Below are 27,865 nucleotides of genomic sequence, written 5' to 3'. Positions count from 1 at the left end.
TTGAAGATCAAACACACCTGTGGAAACCCTGTTCTAATATTATTCTTGACAACATTTCAAACAAAACTACTGCTCAAGCATTATTATCATGTCCAGAGGGTTCTCTGTTCTGTACTCTTTTGACCATGTTTAACATTCATTGTATGTCTTCAATTTATTTGGTATTATCTTTGGTTCTCTATTTATCCTCCTCTTTAACTTTGTGCCACATTTGAGTCATCACTCCATCCCTCCACAAACACTCACCTCCATGAAGTTGGCCCCCGACCCAATTTAAAACGTCTGCACTTTATTGATTTCCGTTTGAGGTGTCAGGATTTTATGCTACAACATGCATCTAATGTGTTTTATGTAAAAAATGCAACATACTATGATTTCATGGTGCAGTTCCCATTAGTCTGATGAGCTGGAAGAAACTTTGTTTGTGTTCTTGGCTCTTGAGATATCTCCTGTTTCATGATCTTAAAAGTGATGATGTGCTCAATATTTCAGTGGTCTTATTTAGAGTGATGGAATTGTGATCTTTAGCATAATGTAGGCTTTGCTAACCTTTAACAGAGAAATGGTGATTGTACAGATTTGATAACAGCCCAAAGGTAGTGCTAGCTGTTCTCTTCACACTTCACAGTGCTGGAATCAATTACTGTCAGCTACTGTAACATCCACGGCATGCTTGATCTGCTTGAAGATTTGTGTAGGCATTAATGAACCTGAACATATTATATTGCTTAATAGACCAGATTGGGTCTTCCAACAATGACTCAAGAGAAATGAAGTAAAAAAGCAACATTGCCATTTTTGACCATATTGTTTGAGAGTGGTTTTTAAAAACAAAAAACATTTAGAGTGTCTGTTCACAATAAGTGAAAATAGTCAGTCTTGTCTATTTTACACTAACTCCACACACATTGTCTGGCTGAGCAAAATAAAATGAGAAGGAAACCCATTTAATAACAAGTGAAATGATGTGAAAAGTTATGATTTAGCCACATTTAGCTTTTGACACAAACGACCTGAGTTTGAATCTGATTTTTTTTTTTTCAGTCCAATACTTGCCCTATTCCTATTGCATTTTACCTCAGAGAGGCATCTATTAAAGAAAAAAAGAAAGAAAGAAGTATATATTCAGAAACTCAGAATAAAGTTGTGTATAATGTACTGTATATTTAATAGACTATAATTTTAAATGTGGTGTCTTATAATTTATATAAAACTTAGAAAAGATATAATACCAACATGTCAGAAAAAATTTATAAAATTACCACCCGCCTCATAATATGACTTGCAAACTCAGTCAGGTGAAGCTAATCACCTACTCAATGGCACACAAAGCCATTTGACTCTCAGCTATGATCTGCTGTGGTCATTTTGATTAGCTCAGCGGGAAAAGAGCTTTCCTGGAATATTTCAGGCCTTGGTAGTGCAACTGAAGCAAACAATCAATTATGGGTGGCAAGGCACTGTCAGAAGATCTCCAGGATAAAGATGTGCACAGGCACAAGGCAGGAGATGGATATGATTTGTATTTTTTTTTTTTTTTTTATTATCAATGCCTAGAAGCACAGTGAATTATATTATTAATAAGAGTGGAAGGTATATGGTTCAACAGAACATCCCTGGATCATGACATCACTCTAAACTAGATGAAAGAGCCAGGAGGAAACTGGTCAGAGAAGCGACCAAGAGGCCTACAGCAACTGAAGCAGTTGCAGGAATTTATGAGAAAGAGTGGTCATTATGTGCATGCAACAAGAATATCACACATTCACCACAAATGTGGCTTTTATGGGAGGGTTGTGAGAAAAAAGCTACTCAAGAAAGGCCACATGCAGTGAAGATTCTGAGGAGTGTTTCCCTGAAGCGGGACCTGGAGCACTTGGAAAATGGATGTGGTTAAATTCTGTCAAATTCTTGATATATATATATATATATATATATATATATATATATATATATAATTTTTTTTACATCATGTTATCATAATGTTTCCAACAGCTTTCTATTTCCTGCATATGACTGAAATGATATTCTCTGCACATCCTATAGATCAAAGTGAGAAATACTGTGGTCTGGTTCAATTTAAAGCACTCCTTGCCTCTTCTCACATGCTGAGATCAGAGAAATGTCTGACACCCAGGCTGAGACGTGTCTCTGGAGCCCAGCAAAGTTGTGTGGCATTGACAAAGAAATGCATTACACAATACAATATGCTTTAAAGGGTTATTTCACCCAAAAAATACAAATTATATCATTATTTATATTACTTACCCTCATGTTGTTCCAAACTCGCAAGACCTTTGTTCATTTTTGGAATACAAATTAAGTTATTTTTGATGAAATATGAGAGCTTTCTCATCCTGCATACACAGCAACAAAACTACCACCACTTTCAAGGGCCAGAAAGGAGGTCATCCTTAAAATTGTCCATCAGTGGTTTGACCGTAATTTCATGAAGCTACAAAAATACCTTTTGTGTGCAAAGAAAACAAAAATGACTTTATTCAACAATTTCTTCTCTTCCATGTTAGGCGCGTGTTCACAAGAGTACCACAACACATGAGTAGATAGATAAATAGTAGATAGTAAATAGGACTAAATGAATGTAAATTATCATGAGTCTAGAACAAGTCAGTTTAAACTTTTTAATTTTTTTTAATTCCTGGAAAAGTTTTCAAGTTTAATCAAATTCATTGTTCAAATGTATTTTGTGAGTGCAGTAACCCAAACACCAGACTTCAAACTTCCCCTAAATTCTATTGTAAAGAATACCAGCTCCTTTCAGTAATGCACAAGCCATGTTCTAGATCTCCCACTGACACTAGACATGCCTACATGTCGTCATTTCTGGCCTTTAGATGAGAGAAATTCGTGGAAAGGTAACAGTTGATAAAAAACACATGTCCCTCAGGGAGCTTGTCACAGGTGAACACGTAATAAACTCCTTCCGACATTCACATGTCTCATACACTGCAAACGTGAATCAAGCACTTCTCATGTCCTCTGTGAAAGGACTTTGTTTTCTATAAACTATATACAGTATATACACACACCTATTTACAGTATATATATATATATATATATATATATATATATATATATATATATATATATATATATATATATATATGAAGGAGGGTGGCTTAAGGATGGGTGTAGGGACAGTTGATCAAATGGTTTTCTTTGAGATCTTCTTTTCAGACTGGAAAGTTTGTTGCATGGCATCTGTTTTGTGTGAGTTAGATCATTTTGGGTCTTACAAGTAATTAATATACTGATGATTAATACTATTGGTTATTTGCTGCTTCAACTCTTCTACTAGATGTTGAAGCATAGCTTTGGTGATTTGCTCCTATTCAGACATAAGAGCATCCATATTGTCAGGTAATGATGTTGGCTGGCATTCCAATTCATTCTTAAGATGTTTAATAGGGTTCTCCCATAGGAGTATGTTGATGGAGTAAGCAATTATCTGCTATTTTTCATTGTATTTCATATCGACAGTGTTGGAAATATCAGAATGTCAAATTGAAGTGCTGCTTTTAAAAAAACAAAACAAATAGGCTATTGATAAATGTTATCGCAGGTGGTTTAGGCTACACACTCCAAGAAAAGTACATAAATATACAATATTATCCTTTTTTTTTCCTACAGATTTTTTTTTTCTTACATTGCATGTGTGCAGATATGTATATGATATATTGACAAATTACACAGATGTGTCTCAAAAGTATCCTAAAATGTAAAGGCGAATATCTGTATAATTTTCAAGGCACATTTATATTGACATTAATGCCATTTAACATATGATCCTATTCAGAGCACCTTACAAAAACTGCTTTAGTTTCACATTCAGGAGAATTGTGAACAGCAGATAGCATATATGCATTTCAAATCTTAATCAGCTTAGAAAAGGGGCCTTTTTTACAAATACAAAAAAAGTAATATATAATGCAAAACAAGCTGTTACAACAACATTTGTGTGAAATGTATTTGTGCTTTACAGAATTACATTACCGAAATTACAGACACAAAATGATGTATAATTGAGGGTTGCATTATAAATTTACAATGGATGGGTCTGTTGAGTATGTGAATAGTTGCTCAGATTAGAGATGTTATATGCGCCATATAAACATCTGTAATGGCTGGCATTGATTGATGGACTTCACGTTTTTTACCATTTCTTTGCCTTTTGTTCCCATCCTTTTTCTTATCTCAGTATATAGTCATTACTGGTTATATACCTGCAGCACACAAAATGTTTGTTTAGCATAGTAGCTTTCTTATGGGCACTATAAAATGATATTTTGGCAAGGGCTTATTATTTTAGTGGAATTATTTTAGGCTTAAAAGGATTGAAATTGTCAGTATGTTGAGAGTGTTGGTGATGAAAAAGGTTATATGCCTAAAATATATTTACTCACATTACTCAGATGCAAGCTGTGTGATTAGTTGTTCACAATGTGACCATTTATTACCATCCATACCTCCTGAACATTACATTTGTGAGCCAGTAATAATGGTAATTGTAATGGAACAATTAGGCAAAATTGCTAAATCATTGTAATGGATTGTTATCTAGTGTATAGAAAGCAAAGATTACTTCATTGTAGCATACATTATTAACATGCAGTTGAATTGTTTGAGTGGGTGCAAGGTTTGATTAATGGTTGGTGCCATAGATTTGCAAATATATAAGTGAACCTCTACTCAGATGTACAATTAAGTTGCACAACAGGGAGACTGTTTATCAATCACAATAATCCAGAATATGAGTTTACAATGATCAAGAGAGTGCTGAACCTCCAGAATGAAAATATTAACTCTTACTAATAAATCAGTTGTATTGTAGCAGCTTCTGATTGCTGTTTCTACAGTGAAATGGTGGTGTTTGCTTATGGTTTATGTCATCTGTTGACATTAGAGAAAATAATATCCTCCTGGGACCCAGGCATGGACTTTTGTTCTCTATAGAGGACATTATATTTTCGTGAATTTCTCTGAGACATGCCAAAGTTTAAGTCTGTATGCTATGATACTATAAACATTTTATTACTCCTATTATTACACTTCTGTTTTTTCATTAAGGTTTGCCCCAAGAACACATTTAATATGCAAATTAGATTCATTGTATAGATACATTGTATAGAATGGGAATACCAATTTATGAACATTAATGGACAAACTCCATAAAGTAGTATATTAAATCATTCTGTTATATCTTTCATAATATAGTTTTCAGGATTATGGACCGTTTTTGTTATGTTTTGTCCCGGTTTTTGTTCCTGTTTGATCTTATTTGGTCATGTTCCTGTTCTAGTTTATTTTAATTATGTTGCACTGATGTCACTTGTGTTCCCCTGATTGCCCTGCGTTCCTACTCATGGGAAGTTGTGTCCTGGTGGTTAGAGAGTTTGATTGCTAACCCTAGGGTTGTGGGTTTGAGTCTCGGGCCAGCAATACCATGACTTAGGTTCCCTTGAGCAAGGCACCAAACCCCCAATTGCTCCCCGACGCTGCAGCATAAATGGCTGCCCACTGTTCTGGGTGTGTGTTCATGGGGTGTGTGTTCACTGCTGTGTGTGTGCACTTTGGATGGGTTAAATACAGAGTAAGAATTCTGAGTATGGGTCACCATACTTGGCTGAATGTCATTTCACTTTCAATTTTTAATTCATTTACTCTGTTTATTTTGTGTTTGTCAGGTTTATTTGTTCTCTACGTGTGTTGGCTCAAGCTCCTATTGTGGATTATCTCCTGTATTTCCTTGATTGTAACAGAACAGTAACGTTGTTACATTTAAAGTTGAGAATAATCTTTGAATAAAAGTAATAAAAACTCCTTTTGTTTCTTATGCTCCAACCAAGATATAACTAGAGAGATCATAGCTGAGATACATTGGATGCTAAGGTGTGTTTGTAACTCAATTTAACTTTTGAAATCTTCACAGTTTGAATGTGACTCATAACTGATTCAAAAAAATATTTGCGTCATGTACTAGGAGTCAGGACAATCTTTCATTTTAGGAAAACAGAAAATTATTTATTAATATACATGCTGACTGAAGGCTACAGTTCATCAGTGAGAATAAAATGACACACTATAATTTTTTTTTAACAAATGTGACACATGCTTTTAAATAAGAACATACAAGGTTGTTTTGTATTGCAGCATGTTTGAGATGTCAGTATTCTTTCATTTTTTTGACAAAAGAAAATCACGCATTAAAATTAAATTATAATTACAGACTGTGAAACGTTTGCTTTAAAATAGCTTCTTTTGAAAGTTAAAATTAACTGCCTGCTTTACTATAACCCAAAATGAGTTAATATCTGTAGTGCAGATTCTGATGGTATACAAACTTGCATAATACATATAGAACAACTAATGTCTCCCTAAAGTACATACCTCAGAGCTTCTGATTAAGAGTGGAACAACCCATGAATTCTTCAAAGGCTGTAGCTAACAGAGACCATGCAACCATTAGCACATATATCTATAGCTATTCATACCTGTTCTGTTTAAGATAGCAAGTAATTTGATCCATCATTTCGGGATTCAAATACATTATTCTGAGCAGCAAATCAAGCAAATTCAAGAGGTTTTTGATGCCGTTAATTTAAAAGGAATAAGTATAAAAACACAGATAGTTTTTGTGATGATATAAAGAATCATTTTATTCTGAGTTCAAACGATCTGAACTATACCTGCATACTGTACTTACCCATCACGATTAGTAGTGTGTGCTTCATCAAGTCCCCTCAGTCATCCTCGCATCTCCCTGGAAAAGGAAACATCGTCAGTCAAGTTCATCATCGCACAAGTCATTTCCTTCCACAAGTTGTTTCCTTCCATTTGCACTCTGTTCAATAAATACATGTCTGGGTTTGTTCATCTCTGTCTCAGTCATGGCTCATATCCTGACAGCAGTGTAGCCGACTACTTTTTCAAAATAGCAGCTTGACTGTCGTTTACTTAAAATTATGACCTTGTAGCTTGACAAGGTATAGTTTCAAAGGAAGACAATAAATAGAAGTCCACCCTTTTTTTTACCAACTACAAAAGTCCACCCACTCAAATACTTCTGATCTTGATAATGGTACATGCTACTGAATGAACTTATCAGTTCGCTCTAAAAAAATGTGTTCAACAAAAAATTTAATTTGTTAACTTTTTTTGTGAACTTGATCTGGCAAATGCAAAATGCATTTTAGATGTTGTTTTTTGTTTTTTATGAAAATGGTGCAGCATGTTTATGACCTTGAAAATTAATAGGAATAGTGAAAATGAACAGAAAGAAAATAATTATAATATTTTCCCCTAAAACCCATGATCAAGAATGTTAACTGAATTTCCTGAACTGCAGCCAGGCAAAAAAAAAAAAAAAAAAAAAAAAAAAAGTGCTCTGTAAATCCAAACAACTATTTCCTAATTGGCACATTTGTCAACCAGCTGTTTTTTTTTCTTTCTTTTTTCTGATTTCTATTTAGATCAGGTGCGACAACCTACAGTAAGTATTGTAAGTAACCTACAGGTATTCAATCATTGACAGCCTCACAACATGCAAAAGACATGATACCGTACTTGCTAAATGCAACTAAATTGCGTAAATCACTAATTGTTTTTGCATAAAAAAGAGCATGTTTCTACTTGAGTAGTTTATAAGACAAATCCATGACTTCTGTGCCATAGTGTTTTAGCAACAGTAACTCTCATAAAAGTGATATGTGTGCTTTCTCAGTTGAGCTTTTATGTATTTCTTGCAAATATTGGGTGGACACACTGGATTCACAGAAGCCTGTAAATAATTAAGACTCATACTAACATTTATTAGCAAACCAATATTTGCCTCAGCCATCAGGAATTATTGCACAAATGGGAGAACTACTTTGACTTCAGGCCAGATTACAACATATGATGTACATGCCCGTTACAGCTGTGCTAAAAATTCATCATCAGCCACAACTCACTCATGAAATGTGTGAATTTAAAAGTGACCCCATTATAATTGTCAATGTGGATTCCTATCAGATGATCACAATGAGACTTGTCAAAGTCACCCAGTCAAAACGGTAGTGAGAAATCATAAATATCTGCTCCAGGCTGGATGCAGCTTGGCAGTGTTTCATAGAAAAATAAGAGGTTCAAGATGACGCCTAGCTCAATTAAAGCTCATCCTACTCCCTGCAGTTGGATGGCTCTGACAGTGCTAGCGTGGGGGCAGGAGAAACACTGGTGGCTGTGGAAGCGGGGGATCAGATGTATGGATCACTATGTTGTATAACATCATTAACTGGCATCCCCCATGCCATCTCCTCACACCTCTGTCCTCTGTTGTGTGCCAGTAGGGGCAACTGTTACCTTTAGTGTTTTAAAACAATAGCTTAAACAATGTAGTACTGTATTTCAGTATTTATTGATGTCCATTGATATTGACTCCTTTCCATATTATTTTTTAATTTGTGGTTTATAAAGTGTGTAAATTATGTTAAACTGTTAAGAAAAGTTATTACCACTTGAATCTGAAAATCTACTGGAAGGGGCTGCTGGAAAAGCACTCCAAGAGTATGTTTTCAAGTGCACCATGCAATGTCTGTGTACAAAAAAATCATTTTCTCCACTAGCACATCACAAAGCAGAGTGTTTAGCATATTTCTTTTGGGAGATCATGTTCCCAGAAGTTGCAGAGGGCAGAGCGCACGGGAGCTTTGAGGACTTTTGACTTATCTGCTGGTTTGAAGCACCAGTCGTGTGTGTCTTCAGTCCAACTGAGCTTAGCATTGTAAGGCGGCACCCAGCTGCATCCCCCAAGCGATTGAATTAGCCAGCATATTTCTGCCCTCTCTCTTTTCCCGTAGCAGATCATGAAGGCAAGCATGAAAAAGAGTGAAACCTATATGAATAACTGTATATGTTCCATTTTTATTTTAAAAGTTCATATGAAGGTATTTATTAAAGTACATAAAGGAATACAATCCTTAAATTGTCTGAAAGGTCTGGGCTCAGAAAAGCATGTTTTTATTAGAGGAAAAAATGTGTCAGACATAAGTGTTTTCTTAAAGCACCTGTTACACATTAGCACTTAATAAGATTACATAAAAAGATAAATAAAGGCTAACCTCTAAACCTCTCATGCTCTTTTGTTTTCTTTTTTGTTTGTTTTGCTGATGCATTCTTTCTCTCAAAGCTATGTATTATTTGTATGGACTAAACAACCATTCTGTGAAGTAAAAGGTTTAATAAAATGTGTTTTAAGGGATCATTCTTGAATTTCAGACCTCTGTGGCCAGATTTATTAAACAGGTTGAATAAGTGTGAGAATTCAATTTCATAAAAGCACAGACGGGAGTGGGAAGTTCTTCAGCTGATCTACTGACAATGTGAAAATTAAGGAACGCGGATGAAGCCAGATCAAGTCTACCAAGAGCAGTACCAATTAGCATAAGGTTTATTATAATCAGGTCAGTTAATATACTAAAAAAACAACACGGGTTAAGACATGGTTTTGGATGGGGCATAAAATAAATGTACGACACATTTTTCCTTCCAAACATTTTGCATCTGACAGGGAAACATAAAGGTTAGCCGTAAAAAACAACAACTGTGTCCACACCTTTATCGCTAATGTTTCACTCTGTGTCTTTAGTAAATCCTGAACAATTTGAACAATCCTGAAGTTACAAATTGCAAGTTATTAGGGTTCAAGCTGTCAGTAAATCTGACATTTAATAGTTTGGGATTCTAATAACAAATACATTGTTATTTGAGAATTAGTTTAATCATTTATAAAATAATCATATAATTATGTGTTACAAATAATTAATATGTTCATAATCATCCTTTCCATTCAATTTATGTATTAATATAATAACTTGTTAAAAATGCTATTTAAGGCACTAGTAAAATAAACGCTGATCTATCCAAGATTTGATTACCCATTATGAGTCTGACCACTAAATTTTAGGCACGCATGGATATTACAGCAAGTCTTCCTGCATGTCTGTCTTTGTCTAGACTGTCACAAGAGATACTTGCTCTGCGGTACCAGCATGTGTAGCAGATCCATTCTGCCAAGATCAGCAACAGGTTTGCATTTCCCAAAAGCATTGTAAGCATAAGCAGATCATACAGATAAGTGGGGCTAAAACTTTCTACAATATTCTTGTAGAATAATCTTGATATTTTTCCTGTCTCCACAGGTACACACTCGGCATGTTTGCTAGGTGCTTCAATGGCTGCTGGAGAACCAGATTTTATGTCAAGACACAGAAGTGCGTCTTCCATGCCCAGTCGGTTCTGTTCTTGGGGTTCATCATTTCTGCAGGAGAGATCGAAGCAGACCCCTGTAAAGTAAGTGCCATTGCTGAGTGGCCAGCTCCTGGCTCTCATAAGGCTCTACAGCGGTTCCTGGGGTTCGCCAACTTTTTACTGACGTTTAATCAAAACTTTGGTCAGATTTCTGTGCCCTTAACAGCACTCACCTCTCCCATGGTAGCGTACAAATGGAATGATGGCGCACAGGAGGCCTTTGATAAATTAAAGTCCTGGTTTATCTTTGCTCCTATCTGATCCTGAGCGTCAGTTCATTGTTGAGGTGGATGCATTTGATGTTTGAGTAAGCACGGTCCTAAGACAGCATCGCAGTCAGGCTGGCTTTGGAGGAGTGGCATCAGCCCTTCCTGGTCTAGACGGATCATAAAAACCTTAAATATATCCTGACAGTCTTGCTGGGCCCTCTTCTTGGCTGAGTCAATTTCACCCTGCCAAAAATATCAAGCCCAATGCACTCTCCCGTGTGTTTGAGGCCCCAGGGGAGGATGAACAAGTTGACACTATTTTGCCCAAAGAGGTGGCATCCTCCTCCTGGAACATCAAAAGAAGTTTAGAGGAGGCTTTGCATAAAAGCCCAATGCCGATGGGGATTCCAGCAGGCAACCTGTTTGTTCCCACCAAACTGTGCTTGAAGTAATCAAGAGGGGTCACTCATCCAGGCTGGCCTGTCACCCAGGAGTCCAGAGGTCATTGGCTACCATCCACCAGCGATTCTGGTGGCCATCCATGGCCAAGGTTGTCAGGCAGTTTGTGGCTGGCTACTCAGTGTGTTCTCAGAACAAGACTTCAAATGTGCCTCCCATTGGTCTTTAGGAAGTGCACTTACTAGCCATTTACTGACTTTTGGTCAGCCAGGAAGTAGTCCCTGGATAGTAATGAAAAAAAGATGACAATTCAATACATCAAGGTACCATGTGTGTCACGAAAATCATGACAGCCAGATCAAATTTCGTATTTCAATTCCTTGGCAGACTTGGCACCATCATTCAATAGACCTAACATTTAAATGTCCTTAGTTCCACAAATGTTAGTATTCTGATAGAGACACCAGATTTGGTCTTGTGATGTTGTACTATTGTCAGCAGAAAGAAATTCATAACAAATTCAAAGAACTGACAGGAGACCTGCTATGCAGAGGGTCTGGAAAACAGCGGGGTTCTGGGGAGATGTCGGGAAAGATCAGCCACTGAGTGACAGCTAGACTCTAACTGCTCTGCTTATGGTCACATCTAGATGATGTGATGGACAGCCATGCCAGAAAACATCAGTCAAATTATCATACTGCACTAATGATAGTGCTGAAGTGATGGAAAAGGTCTTCTGGCCATGAAACCAAAAGAATATGTGAATGACAAGTTTGTGAGTAATAAAATGCTCTTGATTATAATTAGAGACAGAAAGAGAAAGATTGTGTTTCTGATTATCACACAGTGCTTTGCCTTTGTAATGTTCACCCAACTGGCCCAATGACGGAATCCAATGGCGTCGGCGAAGGTATAATGCATGTAGGTCTTTTAGTTTTTTTGTTCATCAGAGACCCGATGTCGCATTTGAGTCTCGCATGGTAGGTGCGGATCTCGATTACAAACTCACCAGTGTGATTTTAGTCAGAAGATGTAGGCTGACTTACACCTTTAAATCTACCTCATACTGCTTGCTTTTGACACAAAGTGTAGTTTACTTGCTAAATCAGTGATCTGAAGAACAAATTCAACATAGTAACACATGTAATTTGAAATTGCTGGACAATTCCAATAGTATAGTTATTCTAATTTTACACAAAACACATTTACAACCTTTTTACCTAAGTACTTCATAAAACACCTACAGTAAAACAATCTTCTGTTTTAAAGAATAAACTCAGCTAGTCTATGTGTAGTAGCCCAAATGAATAATCAAATTTCTAAACCGATAAATAATCGATTTTATGATCAGTTAACTAAATTTAATGGTCGCTTAAAAATTTAAGTAAGATTGAACACGGAGCTAGAATCAAATTGAAGTTAAGTGAACTTTGCACAAAAACAAAAAATCGACCTACACACGTTTTATCCTTCTCCCACGTCATTGGATTTCGAGAGCTTGAGATGGAAAAACAGAACCAGGACTACATAGATAAAGCAGATCCTACTTTACACAAAAGACTGGATAGAGCAACACATGCGATGAGATAATAACTGACTAAAAACATGGTCATCTGAGCATGATGCACAGAGGTATTTCAGTTGATTCTGCCCATTTGGACTGTTTTGCTTACACAAACTCATATCCAACCAAATATATTTCTGTGAATATTAAAATAAAATCAGCATAAAGGAAGTATGTATCATAGCTAGCATTGCTAAATACTATCAAAAGTAATTGGCAATGCAAATGCAAATTATTTTTGTTTTTCAAAATTTGAGGTTAAAACAGTTAATAATAGGCATTCAACAATATATTTGAATCATTTTTAACATTTAATACACAATTGGTAAATTATTAGACTATACTGTTTTTGTTTGGATTAAAAGCAATAACAAAACATTGCTGATCTTATAACAACTAAATCTTTGCTTTTATTTATGAGAATTAACTACAGATGTCTCACTGCCTCTGTCATTACTCTCTCCACACTCCTGTTTGAATAAGATATATATTTTTTCAGGTACCGTGGCTGATCATGCAATGTACTGAACCTTCCTCTTACCAAAAATAGCATGTGTGAGCTAGTCTCAGGAAATAGAGAAGAAGAAGTAGACAATCCTGCATATTTATATTAATTAATTAACAGAATTAATTACATAAATTGCAACAGTTTATATGTCATACAACAGAGATAATTAAGACGACAGATAAATCTGGAAAAATATTACTTTAAAACATTATTTTCATGTGTAGGCTTTCACTTCCAATCAAGCTATATTTTTTTTCCAGTTTTTCAAGAAGTATGAAAATACAATTTAATGGTTTCATTTAGGAAAAGGCAATTCTCCTGATGTATACCGTATATATTGCCTTTCGAACTTTTTCAGTGAACAGATTCAATGAACTGTGAGAGTGTGAGAAGTCTGTTCTACAAAAGTGTATTTTTCCAAAAGTCCACATAAGTGCCCACAAAAAGCAACACCCATATATCACAAGAAAATGTAAAAATGTTGCCTGCAACACAAATTGGACTCCAAACAAACTAATCTGAGCACAAACAATGTACGAAGAATGTGCAATATGAAAAAGAATGCAGTTTTAGATACAGTATGTGATCTCAGAATGATGATTGTATGATTCTTTCGTTACATCATCTTGAGCTTTTGGTTGTATATTAATTACTTGTTAGATAGTAAGGTAACTCTCTTGAGTAAGGTAAGGTAGTCTCTTGATTACTCTATAGCCCAAACCGAGGAAATATTTATGCTGATTCACGCTTGGCAGGATGATTTTAATGAGCCTGATATAGTCAAAGGAATTTCATTAAACCCTTGTCAGTACTACAACAACCAAACATTTGTTAAACTGACAAACAACTTAATAGGAAACAGACAAATTCAAAAAAAAAAAAAAAAAAAATGCTTCATTATTTCCTAAGTGAATACCGGTGTCCTCAGCTGTGTTGCCCTAAGGATTTGAACCCTCTTGACGGCTAATTAAACATTAACATGATTGATGAATTGTTATCCTTGTCAGTGACTGATACTCACAAATGTCTCTAAATACTTCTAACCTGAAGCACACACCAAACAGCCAGTTTTCTCGAAAGTAGGACAGCAAGGCTTGTCTTGGGATCCTTATAAAGCATGTGAAGAATAACCAACCACACAGTAAGAAGACAACAGAAATTATTATTAAATGGTTTCTTTTAATAGTGTATCACAAGAAAAGTCTCTCTGAAATATCAAAGTACATGCAGCATCAACAAATTAGGATGGCTGTTTGCTGTCCAGGTGGTTTTGGATAAGAACACCAGGTGTGACCTAGTTATCCCTTTAGTTATTTTGATGGACCAAAGAACAGGGATCAAAGGAACAAATTTATTTCCTAAAATAAGCTTGCTGTTACCGCTACATTTGCATCTTTCTTTCTGCCCACTGGCAAATCACATCGTCTTGCCAAGTCTGCTGCCTCAGGTCATGTAGACTCAACCTATAGGTCTAAGCTCTGGAGATATCAAGCATTAAGTTCATTTTTTGTGTTACTTCACCATAGCAGCTGAGCACACTATAAAAACCTCAAACATCTGATAAGAATTTAGATAATATTACTTCTGTGTTTCATCTAAATGAAACACATTTTCTCACAATTCTCAGTTGAAATCTCCATACCCATATCTGTCAGTAACATGTATGCCTTCAGATCTTTGCACAGTGGAGTGCATTAGACTCAGTGTGTCAGGTATATGTGTATGTGTGTGCGTGCTTGTGTGTGTGTCAGAAAACAGCATAATGAGTTAGAGAAGAGCGCACAAACATCTGAAATCCCAGCATTCAATACCTGACAGACATTTTTCTATCTGGCTATGTTTTCCTGACAAAAACAGTAACATTTAAAGCAATTATTTATCAAGCAATTATTCTGAACTACTTTAAAGGAGGGTGTATATTTTGTAGTTTATTTATTTGTTATGTGTCCTTGACTACTTTAAGCTATTGGGGAAAGCAAAGTACTTTTGTTTTACTTTAGGGTTAGGGTAAGGGCTAGGGTTTGTCTCTTTTTTTTCTGACTGTGACTCTGACGTTGTTAGCCTCATGAATATCTGAAAATAAATAGTCCTGATGGCAAACATATCAGGTGTTTTATCAGCCTTCTATTAGTCTGTCCCTGACTAAGGAGCCTTTATTGCTTTCAAATGATTAAAAAGCATGGTCAGCCATGACAAAATGTGACATCTTATAATGAAATAGATGGGTTGACTAGATTTCATGGTCATCTGTGACATGATGACTCGTTGTGTTTCCTAGAGTTGTGAATGTTTGTTTGTTTGCAGGATCCTGCATCTCTCATGGTAAACTGATCCCTCAGAGCTTTTTTTTTGTATCTTTCAAAGAGATTCATTTCAATCACCCTTCAGCACATGGCTCGTATAGAGTTTCTGAAGATTTGGATGTAAACCTCAGGAACTTCTATTCCTCTGCACTTTTGGCAAGGCTGGAGACTTCAGGGATCAGAAAATGTCATAATTTAATGAGACAAGTTCAGATGGCTAATCAAACAACTTTCCAATTACACACTGGGATTTAACAGCTGGACATTCAATGCAAATTAATTATGATTAGCCTACTTATAATCATAAAAATGGGTCTTCCAGTCATTCAAATATAAAAACATAGTCATCTAAAAGAGATGTGCTGAATGTCTGTAATTATGAATAATTTAAATTCTAATTTTGTGCAGCCTGATACATTTGGTAACATTTATTTGTTTACTCAGTACTAACAGTATAAAGCATTTATTGTACATTGCCATATTCTACATATCTATTCCCAATACCTAAATTTTAAAACTACCTTACTATCTATTCATAGGCAACAAAATAGGAGTTTATTGAGGCAAAAGTCATAGTTAATGGTTTATTAGTAGCAAGAATCAGACTTTAAAATATAGTGTGATCTTACATGTCTGTCCGCTTTCAGATAATCTTATTAGTTTCCATTTTAATGTCACCTTAAATTAACTTAAATTAACAAAGAACAATTAATTGAGAAATACAACCATTGCAGTTTTCTCTATTATTATGCTAAAAGCTTTGCATTTGTGCAAAAAAAAAAAAAAGATCTGTTACTGACTGTCATCTAGTGCATGTGTTGGTCACCCAGAACCTGACAGTGGAATAATCTCGGTAAAGGAATACATTTGCTAGCTCTTCATATTTCAGTTCTCATCGATTACAACATAATACTGCTGGAAATAAACGGACATGTCAATACCCGGTTCACTTAAAAGAGTCAATACCCTAATATCCTGTCTCATTTGAATCATGACATGTTCTGCTGCCAGTGTACCCTCAAGACAAACGATATTTCTGCCATGAGCCACCCCCTCATACACTTTGGTTAAAAGACAATCTGAAAAAAAAAATATTATTGCACATGGATTCCATTACATAAATCCTCAACACTCATCCAGGCTTATAACATGGAAGAACTGTCCCTGACATTAGACATACAGTAAAAATAGCAAAGAAAAAACATAGATCTATTACGTCATCATGCATGTTTCATGTTTGGAAAGGTCTGGTCAGAATGTTTATCCCAACGTTTAGCTCATAGTCTGCTCTGTGATTCTGCTCTTTGTGTATGTGTGTATACACACACACACACACCCACACACCCACACACACACACACACACACACACACACACATATATATAATAGGCCCAAGTATCCTGTGTTTTAGCAAAGGTTTAGCAGGTATTTTGTCAGACAATAACCCTTTTATTTGTTTGTTTGTTTTAAATTGTGATTTTGATCTATATCGTTTTTTTTTTTCTCATTACTGTGACTATATCTCACATCTGTGACTCTGTATCTAAATTTCATAATTGTGACTTCATATATTGTGACCATATTACTTTATTTCTTACCTTAAAGTCAGAATTACATTTTCTTATTCTGAAGGAACTCTAAAGTTCAAAAGTTCTAAATCGTATGTTTTATGAAGTGTTTACTACAGCGTGATAATGTTACCAAGCTCATTACAGTCACAATGAGCTGGCACTAAAAACTTGCTTAAATGAAAGTGAGTTCATTCAGTCTTCTCATAATTAAAATAAGGCTGAACTGCTTGAAATTGCTGATGTGAGAAGAAATTAGAAGCTCATACATCAAGAAAATCCACTTTATTCTGTCAATCGATTGAACTGGAGCATCTGAGTGACAATTTACTACCTTTTTAAACAATGTTTCCAATTAAATTCAGAGCCCTGTGTCTTTCTACAAGATCCTGTCAGCAATTTCCCAGCATTTGCTATCAAAACATGCTCGACTTTTCAGATTTGTGACCTTTTTGTCTGTTTTGCATTTCTTACAGATGTGCCATGTCACTCACTCCACACACTATACGATAATAAGTGCTAACAGAGAGACTCATTAATGGACCTTTAGATCATCTCAAATGTCAAACCTCTTAAAATCATTGTCATATAACCAATACTCTTATAATCATTTGGGATCATTGTCATATTGTAACTTTTTCAGATGCCTGTGAGTCATGGCCATGAAGAATCTTAAGGGCTTTGTCTCACATACAGAAACCCTCATATGCATCAGTGAATGTGAAAGAATACAGGATATTAATGTGAGAGTGTTTATTTAATTATGTTACAACAATTCAATATCTGTGGTGGGGTAAAATATTTAATTAACATCTCTGACACATGAGGCCCTGTTTTGTATTATGGCAGCCTTGTATTGACACCATGTGACACAGCCCACAGTGTGCCCTGTGTAATATTGTGCTCTGTGGTGATGCAAATACTGCATATGTATGGCTGATGTCTGATATGTCTGGATATCAGACAGAGGGATGACACATAACAAGGATAATCAATGCATACTGAATTTACAGGCCTTCAGTAAAACATTGTAGCCTTATAAAAAATAAAATACAGAGCATGACTTAACAGACAGGGTCATGAGCATAAATCCATAAGTTAAAGTATTTAACTCATGGTAAGATGGCTAGACAAGGTCACAAAACATGGGTCGGAATCCATCTTTCCTTGTCTGAAGAATAACAAAAGGCTCCAAAGTTGTACAGTTAAAGAACAAACACCTATAGGCTACTAGGTCAAAACAACAACAATAAAAATAAAGTAGCCTATAGAATATTTCTGAATTCTCTCCTCCACGTAAAGAGCTAAACATCATAATAATATTTTTTTACTAGGCCTTCTGGGTGAAACACGTGAACATAATAAAACCGTAGTTATCAACATTTATTTTTGATAATAACATTAACACATGTATAACCAAAGTGCCTACATTAGGTACAATTAGCCCGCCTTTTAGCCTAGTTCTATTGTCCTAATTTGTGTAAGTCGCTTTTGATAAAAGCGTCTGCCAAACGAATAAATGTAAATGTAAGTAAAGCATTACGCATGATGATCTGGAGTGTCTACGTCACATTTTGTAGTCCTCTCAGTCTCGAGGCTTGTTCCACACGCGTACAGTATGCGCTCTCCGCTCTCAAGTGTTGTGAAGAAGCGGCAAACTCGAGATTCACGAGCACCGGCAGCAGGAAAGGCTGAATTTGTCGCAATGTCTCCTGGTTACTGTTACTTTTGCATATCTATTATTCAGCGTCATGTCAAGATAAGATGAGCCTCCTTTATTCGACCTCTGTCTGTAAGATTTTGAGCTGTAGATTACCTGTACATTTTGAGAGTCTTTAAAACTGTTTCATTTCGTGTTGACCTGTGCTTTAAATTTAGTAGCGGCAATAGTGGTAGGAATGAAATTATTCATGACACATTGCGACAGCATCTTCGGAAATGACCAACAAATGAAGGTTAACCTACGCTTAAATGTGTTTGTGATTAACTGAGAGGCTTTTTTATTTGGGCTGCTGAGCCCTGCAACTGTATTCACGCGCCGTGATTTTATATTTTGAGGATTTTAACAAAATATTAGACGAAACATGAATTGAGACTTTTCAAAGAACTTCCCGTGGATGCCATGATCCATGCTCAGGTGTGGGGAAGCTCCGAGAGAATTCCGTCCATGCATCAAGCATGCAACAAAAGTAGCCTAACATAAGTTGAATAGCATTAAGCAAAGATGTTTTCTGAAGACGCTAATTTCAGTCACATTTCGAACGGCACGGATGAGGACTTGCTGTCTGCGTTAGATGACGACTGGAGCGACACTCCGGCTGAGAAAATGTCACGGACGGGACATAATGTGGTCGCTGTTATTTTGGGATCTATTCTGGTATTCGGGATCCTGAACAATTTCATCGTTCTCGTTCTGTTTTGTAAATTCAAGACCCTGCGGACTCCTGTGAACATGCTTCTGCTCAACATCAGTGTGAGTGACATGCTCGTCTGTCTGTTCGGCACCACGCTCAGCTTCGCGGCCAGTATCCGCGGTCAGTGGCTGGTGGGGAAGCACGGGTGCATGTGGTACGGGTTTGTCAACTCATGTTTTGGTAAGTAAGAATATATAACGAAAACACAAACAAAGAATGCAAAGATATAGGTACAGACAGGGAAGCACCATACAATCTGATTTACTTATAATGTGTAATAGCCTTCAATACAATTTAGGTAAACTAGTTTATTGAAGTTTATTTCAATACATTTTACTTGTTCACTAACCACAATTCAGAAAATGTATCAAAGTTTTTTTTATTTTATTCTTTTTTATTCTTTTTATTTTACTCTGTGCATTAGAAAAGCTGAACATAATTAAAAGTCATTTGCCTCAGTCTGTTCAGAAATGCAATAAACAACAAACAAAGTATGTGGACACAGAATATATCAAAGTAAATATTTATGGAAATATATAAATGAAAAAATATTAGTTAAAAGTTTTGACATATTTTGCTTTCAACTTAACAGGTTAGTCTGCCAAAGAGAAAAACAGATTTATACTTTCCTGATGCATCAAAAATATGTTTTTACACACACACACACACACACACACACACACACACACACACACACACACACAAACACACACACAAAATGTCACAAAGTTATTTTCCATGCACATATATTTTCTTCTTAATTTCTCTTGTGTTCCACATCTATACTTCAACTGTTTTCCCATGCATCAAAGCTTAACTTCCCAGGGACTGTGATGAATTTAAACATGCAGTATATTTTTCACCTTACAAATTAAATTCTTTATAGAATATTTATGGCACTCCAGGCATGATCTCCCTGAACATAATTCAAAATGTATTAGTTACTTCATGATTTAAATGTCTTTATTAATCCATCTGGAACTTTAAAAATACTTTTAAGCAATTATAAAATTATTTACAGAGGGAGGTTCAACAGTGACTTTCATCAAAGAAGTCAAAAGAGGTTATACATAAAACTGCAGTCTGTAGTTTTACAAAGAAAGTGTGTGGGAGAAAGAGAGAGTTGCCCTTAACCATATTTTGGGTTAATTCATACTCAGAAGTGAGCTAAATCTGTCAAAACCCCATTTTGAGCATATCATCATTTCTAAATCTGTACAAGTAAATTAAGTTTTATGGTAATACTTTAGTTCAGGAACCAGTTCTCACTATTAACTAGCATGCATCCTATGTCATGGAGGTCATAAAAAAACAGTATCAGGGACGCATTTTTTATAGAGCTGCAAAGATGAGTGGGATATTGAGTATATTGTCAAACTGTGTATAAACATTTGACTGTTTAATTCTTGCAGTTCATCTTCATTAAGAATATTAATTAGAGTATGGAGTAGTTGTCATGTGCTCTTATATTGTGATAGGATGCTGAGTTGAAAAGCTGCGCACAGTGTATCCAAGTTAATCTCAAATTGAGCTTATTTCTTGTCTTCACTTAAGTATGTTGGGATTAAGTCCTCATGACCATAGTATTCTCTTAAGCTTAGATAAGCATGATTAAACTGCTTTGAAGATAAGAACATGCTGTCCTGTTAGAAGAGAGGCTTGATGAGTGATTTGGGAACAGTAGGAAATTGATTGCATAACTCACCTTCTTCCCACGTAAAGCCGGGACTGAAGAACTTCAGATCTAAGTCCAAGAAGAAGCTCAGGATCAGCCCTTGTGACAAAAGCACTTTCAGAGAATATGTGAATCCATCTTTTAATTAGAAATTGTCATCAGATGACTGATGCTGAGAGAATATTTCCTCTCCAGAATTATAATAATTATAATTAGAGTCTCTCATCTCCAACAGATGATATTATGTATTTTCCTGACACCCACCTGGTTTCCATTTCTGATCAGTCTCTCCATAAATAGCTGCAATGTGGCAGAGAGTACCAATTTTGATTTGCAAAAATATTGTAATTACTTTATCCTTTTTCTCATTAAGAATGAAATAATGTGCCCTTGTCACAGTGAGAAATCACAAAACAAACTCTGTCTAGTCTTATTCACCTTATTTCTCAGCATAGATGGAAGTTATTTTCTGTGATTCTTTCCTTCCAATTCATTACTACAAGTGAATAGCAAGAAGAAATGGAAAAACACTACAAAACAAGGTTATTTATGATTGCGATAAATGAAAATAATATAGTAACAAAGATCAGTTTGCAACTTCAGGAAGAGTGTTTTATGTATCAAGTACGTACTTCTCTGGAAAGATCCCTGCCGACAGGAACTAATCCCAGGAACAATAACATACAGTAGTTATCTATGTTTTCTATCTGAAAATTAAATTATTGATTTACATTGCAAATGCTTTGGTGCTTCAGTTTAATAATACAGATTTATGAAACAGCAGATAACAATATATCCTAAGAAAACCACATATATGTATTTCATCATTTCAAATGTTCCACAAAAGACTAATAGCATGTATAATCTTGTTGGAGCCTGACAGATCAAATATAAATGCCATTTAATTTTGTGAAATTTATAGGCTTGAAGGTCATTAACAGATCATTAGAAGACACATTTTATGTGCTGCTGTGGACAGGCTTCATTCTGCTTAACAGGGTTCCTAAACTGTGTTCACTACTCCATAAACACTTAGAGTTCCCTTCACTTGACAAAATTCAGAAACATAGCACAAGAAAACTTCTCAAACAAAACATTTCACATTATATATACAGTATATATTTAAAGCACATCTACTATGCACTAATAATTTGTACATTTGTACACAGTGTGACTTAAGAGTCCAAATACTTTTTGGGGCCCACTGTATTTGTATATAAAACATCATGTATATTTATATAAAATGCATACAGGGGTTGGACAAAATAATACGAACCTCCATTATAATGGTTTAATGTAATTTGTGTAGGCTACAGTGAAAATAAATGAATAAACAAAAACTAATTAAGATTTTTAAAAATATTTTCACTGTCTATATTCTTTAGCTTAAAATTAGTGTAGTATAAGTTGTGTATAATACGAGCCATGTGGGAAGTGTGTGACTTGTCAGACTTCCCAAAATGGCACATCTTGGGAGCCCCTGCATTTAACAGGAGTGTCTTTAAACCCAATTTTGTGTTTTGAGAACAACAGTCTTTAAAATTGTGAATAGGTACACAAAGCATGACAAAGAACAATGGGTGAATGATAGGCACCCTCAAACTCTTACAGTAGAATGATTGTGTCCAAACATCTCAGAACTACTGCTGCAAAGTGAAAGCAAACTAAAATATTTACCTTGAAGTCACGGTTTCCACAAAAAAAAAAAAAAAAAAAATTACCATGGAGCATTTCACAAAGCCAGCATCTATGAAACTTCAATTGTTAAAACATTACTCACGGACAACAATGCTAAATGCAAAAAGATGGGGTCATGATCTTATAACTTGGACAGGTGAAGCACAAAAAAAAAAAGAAAATCTTTCCTGGCCAGCTCAATAATCTGACTGTATGTACAGCATCACTGATGTACAGACTTACTCCACCACGTGCCCCGGATGCCAATAAAACTCTTCGCCGACATGCACCTTTACTTCTTCTGCCTGTGATATCCGTTCCTTTTCAGCGTATCATCATGGACATTTTGGGACTGGTGGAAGGCTTTAACCAGACACTCAAGAATATGCTCGCTCTGACACTGGAAGGGACTAGGAAAAGGAAAAGGATTTTTTTGTTGTTTAGGTAGTGGCTTCTAGTGTGGGGATTGGAGCAGTCCTGGCCCAGGGAGATCCGAGTGAAGAGAGGAACATTGCATACTTGAGCAGGAAGTTGACATGGATGCACACAATGAAGGATCATAACTCTTTCGTGACCAGATGTTACCTCTCCCTGCAACCCTACCAATTCAAAATTGGCCTGACATTGACCTGGCACTCAGAACAAGATAGCTGAGTACCTGTCTTGGCACCCAATGGGTTCGTGGCCTGGAGAGGGGGGAAGTGATGTAACAAAGTGACCTGTCCTTGTTGGTTAGCACAGCACTCACACACACTCACAAATTGCATCTTACCTCATTCCTCCTCCATAATTCCCTGCTGAGGGGCGGCGGCATCTTCTAGCAGCTTCATCCCTCTCACTGGCCACAGCACTTGAAGGGGATAGACGGCCTGGCATCCTGGCCTGATGGCCATGTAAACGGATGCAGTTCTCATCCGGACCGCGGGTCTGGCAGCTCACGTCTCTGGTGGCAAGGGAATCCCTCAACGCACCCTTCCTGGACCATCAAGGACCCCAGAATGCATCCACGGGAAAGAGCCAGGTCTCCCGAGGAAAGGGGCAATGGCATTTTCAACAGCGGCGGTGATGAGGCTCCATTTCCTTCAGGTGTGTCCCATCACATGCCACCAGCCCTGGCTCATCCAGCACCCCTCCTCTCACACACCCACCCCTGTCGGGAGCCTGGTGAAGGGCAGCGATTTAGGAAGGGGTGCTGATGATAATTAGGGGGGAGGCAGCTGACTCGTCACAATATATATATAATTATTATTTCTTTTCTTCAGACCAAGCTCACATACTCTTACAAATGCTCTCAATATATTATAATACAAGTTTTGGCAAATGAGCAGACCTTGTGTTGAATCAAAATATTTGGCAACTGCAGTGATTATAAATTGAGCATTCTTAGATAATATAGATGTGTATAAATTAATCAACGAGTATCAGTTGTTTTTTATGCTAAATAAAAGAAAAATGTTAATGCTAAATATAATGCTAATAACCTAGTGGTGCATCACAGTGTAACCTGCAGAAGGAGATACTATATCTCGGCACTCTCAGCCAATCAATTATAGCCAACCAGTTATCAATTATAGCTGACACACTGCTGTGCAGAAAACATCTTTCAATGCAACATGTCAAATCTTGAAGTGGGTGGCCTACAGCAAATGAAGTCTCATCTGAGCACCCCTAGTGTTTTGTATGTGTAATGTTATGTCACAGCTTTGGGGCTGTGGTCAGAACCTCAGAGCCGGTGGCACATAAACCGCTTGGAGCTGGAAGCAGTGTTCTTAGCTCTAAAGGGTTTGTTCACCACGAGCGAGAATGCGCACTGCCAGCTGTTCTTCTCCCTGTCTCACTCCCCACTGGAAGGGGACGCTATGACATCACACTGGCCAGCAACCAGGCTGTATGTGTTTCCTCCAATCAAGATAATGGCACTGGTCTTATGCTAGATCAGGGAGGAGGGGGCTTCGGTGATACTCATTGCCCCAGCATTGGTTCCCTGACCTGACAGAGCTGCTGGTGGTGCCGCCCTGGCCGATCCCCATCAGGAAGAATCTGCTGTCTCAAGCGTGCAGTGTGGCACCCAAACCTGGAGTTATGGAGGCTTCGTGTGTGGCTGCTTCGGGGAGATGAGAGGATCTGAGCGCTCTGCATTCATGTGTGCTCGACACTCTCTCGGAGGCGAGGGTGCCCTCTACAAGGCGTTTGTATGCTCTAAAATGGGGAGTGTGTGTGAAATGGTGCCATGATGTTCATATCGACCCGGTTACTTGCTCTGTGTCATATGTTCTACATTTCTACAGTAGAGACTGGATAGTAGATCTCTGCCATCAACACTGAAAGTCTATGTAGCCGCTATTGCCTCTTTCGTTCCCCGCTGGGTGGGCAATCGACCGGTAGGCACAAGCTGGTGGTGGGTTTTCTTAAGGGAGCGAGGAGATTGCATCCCCCGCGTCCGCCTTTAGTCCCATCTTGGGACTTAGAGGTGGTGTTAAGAGCTCTTTCACAGCCACCATTCGAGCCTTTTGCATCCTTTAATATGAAGGAGTTATCTGTCTATAAGTGCACTTCTTCTTGCCCTCGCTTCAACTAAACGCATAGGGGATTTGCATGTGTTTTCTGTGGACAGTGACTGTATTCGCTTCGGACCCGGTGACTGCAGCATCACTCTCCGACCAAGGCTGGGCTATATGCCTAAATCACTATCTACCCCCTTCAGAGCACAGACTGTTTCGCCCTGTCTTCTAAGTCATCGACCTCGTGTGATGCGGACGCTCGGACTTCAGCGTGCACTGTCAGAGCTTTGAGGATTTACATTGACCATTCAGCCAGCTTTCGGCAATCGGACCAGCTTTTCGTGTGCTACGGTGGTTGTGCGAAGGGACGGCCCGTGTCAAAACAGAGGCTTTTTCTACTGGGTTGTAGATGCTATCATGTCTGCTTATACGTGCCAAGGTTTGGAATGCCCCTTTCACATTAGGGTCCACTCAACAATAGCTATCGCCTCCTCCTGGGGGTGGTCAAGAGGTATGTCTATTCAAGAGATATGCTTTGCAGCTGGCTGGTCTTCTCAGAATACCTTCGCCAGGTTCTACAAGCTGGACGTTAAGTCCTTAGCTTCTTGAGTGCTGTTGGTGAGTGACTGATTAATACCTCTATTCATGTGTGTTGCGGTCTCGTACAGTATTACTCTACGCAGCCCTATGCTATTGTTGTTGTCTGTCTTGTACTCAGTGCAGCTTCCTGTTATTCATGTCTGATTCACTTCGTGCTACCTTATTATGTTTTGTGTTATGCTGCTTAACACCATTATTGCTGTGCAGCCCCTTACAGTACAGTTGTTGCGTCTGCCTTGTTCTCAGCACAGCCTATGTTAGTACTGGCCAGATATGTAAAATTTGTATGCCTGGGTTTTAGGCGCTCATAAGCGTCCCTAGCGGTTGGGAATCATGTGTGTTCTATCTTCGCTGAGTGTCTATCTTATTCAGGCTGCTCATAGCCTTTTTCACGGTGGGATTGAATATCATTCCCATAACGGAGAAATATCTCTGTGATGTCTCATGAAAGCTCGAGACGGAATGCTCCAGTTACTATCGTAACCTCGGTTCCCTGAGAGCGGGAATGAGACATAGATCAGTTAAGCAGTGTTCACCATAAGATTATGATGTAATTGTCGCATTCACCACATTTTATATTGCCTCCCGAGCTTGTCTGTATTTGCATGTAATTGCATACTTCGCGTCAATTGGCCAGTCATTGACTGGCGTGAGCCAATAGAACTTCAGGAAAGGTTGGAAGGGAAGGAGTTCCCATAACGGATAAATATCTCTGTGATGTTTCATTCCCACTCGCAGGGAACCGGGGTTCCAATACTTTCTGGAGCATTCTTTTAATTCTGATTATTTAACATTTAACAAAAACCCACCAATTCACTAAATTATAATACTTCATAAGGCCAATAAAAATCTATTTTTGTGAATTGTTAGCCTTCTGGAAAGTATGTTCATTTACTCTACATGTACTCAATACTTGGTAGGGGCTCCTTATGCATAGATTCTCTATGGGGTTCAGGTCTGGTGAGTTTGCTGGCCAGATAGTGAATTGGTGGGTTTTTGTTAAATGTGAGCCAAAATCATCACAATTAAAAGAACCAAAGACTAACTTAACCAAAAACTACTCAAGTCTGTGTGCACTTCATGCTTCCTTCTGTTGACCAACTTTTTGAAGATGATGATTTCATTTTCCAACAGGATTTGGGACCTGCCCACACTGCCAAAAGCACCAAAAGTTGGTTAAATGACCATGGTGTTGGTGTACTTGACTGGCCAGCAAACTCACCAGACCTGAACCCCAGAAAGAATCAATAGGGTATTGTCAAGAGGAAAATGAGAAACAAGAGACCAAAAATGCAGATGAGTTGAAGGCCACGGTCAAAGAAACCTGGGCTTCCATACCACCTCAGCAGTGCCACAAACTGACCACCTCCATGCCTCGCCGGATAGAGGCAGTAATTAAAGCAAAGCCCCTACCAAGTATTGAGTACATGTACAGTAAATGAACATACTTTCGAGAAGGCCAACAATTCACTAAGATAGTTATTTTTATTGGTCTTATGAAGTATTCTAATTTGTTGAAATAGTGAATTGGTGGGTTTTTGTTAAATGTTAAATCATCACAATTAAAAAAACCAAAGACTTAAACTACTTCTGTCTATGTGCACTGAATTTATTTAATACATGAGTTTCACACTTGAGTTGAACTTTTCCACAACATTCTAATTTATTAAGATGCACCTTTATATTGTACCTGTTGAATGTGATGCTATTATCCCCTTGTATCTGGCTTTGAGTGAGCTGTATGCAAGTGTCAAAAAACCCATTGGGCTGAAAAAGCGTAATAATAACAGTGAGAAGATAAACATTAAGAAAATAAACATGCTATTACACATTTTCTCATGTATTTCTTTCTTTCTCATGTATTAAGCCATTCTCTTAAGTTTACGAAACTTGAACTTATGCTTGGAGCTTAATTTTTTTAAATAAATTAATCTCTGTTCTCAACATTTATGACATAATGTTGTTTGTTATTCAACATTAAGTTCCTTCCTTATAATCTGATTGGCCGAACAGCATTACAATATTGTTTATATTTAGTCCAGTAGGACTAGGACTTTTCACTGTTTGTATCACTCTGTGTTTGCATGTTCCAAAATAGTAAGCTGTCAGTGTAGTGGTGGGGATTTCACAGTTACTATA

The 27,865-nt window shown here is 37.2% G+C and overlaps 1 protein-coding gene across 1 annotated transcript in view; it reads left to right on the top strand.

Annotated features, from left to right (window-relative positions):
• The first annotated feature begins 19,083 nt into the window (after positions 1–19,083).
• The window catches only part of tmtops2a (teleost multiple tissue opsin 2a), a 21,887-nt gene continuing 13,105 nt past the window's right edge, over positions 19,084–27,865 (top strand). Inside the window, exon 1 of the mRNA XM_026214032.1 lies at positions 19,084–19,453. Coding sequence (XP_026069817.1) covers positions 19,084–19,453 — 370 coding nt within the window. The remainder of the gene's footprint in view (positions 19,454–27,865) is intronic.

The sequence above is a fragment of the Carassius auratus genome, chromosome 31, assembly GCF_003368295.1.
Source record: "Carassius auratus strain Wakin chromosome 31, ASM336829v1, whole genome shotgun sequence".
Taxonomy (NCBI): Eukaryota; Metazoa; Chordata; class Actinopteri; order Cypriniformes; family Cyprinidae; genus Carassius; species Carassius auratus.
The sequence above is the reverse complement of the archived record's forward strand: the minus strand, read 5'-3'. Positions and strand labels throughout refer to the sequence as shown.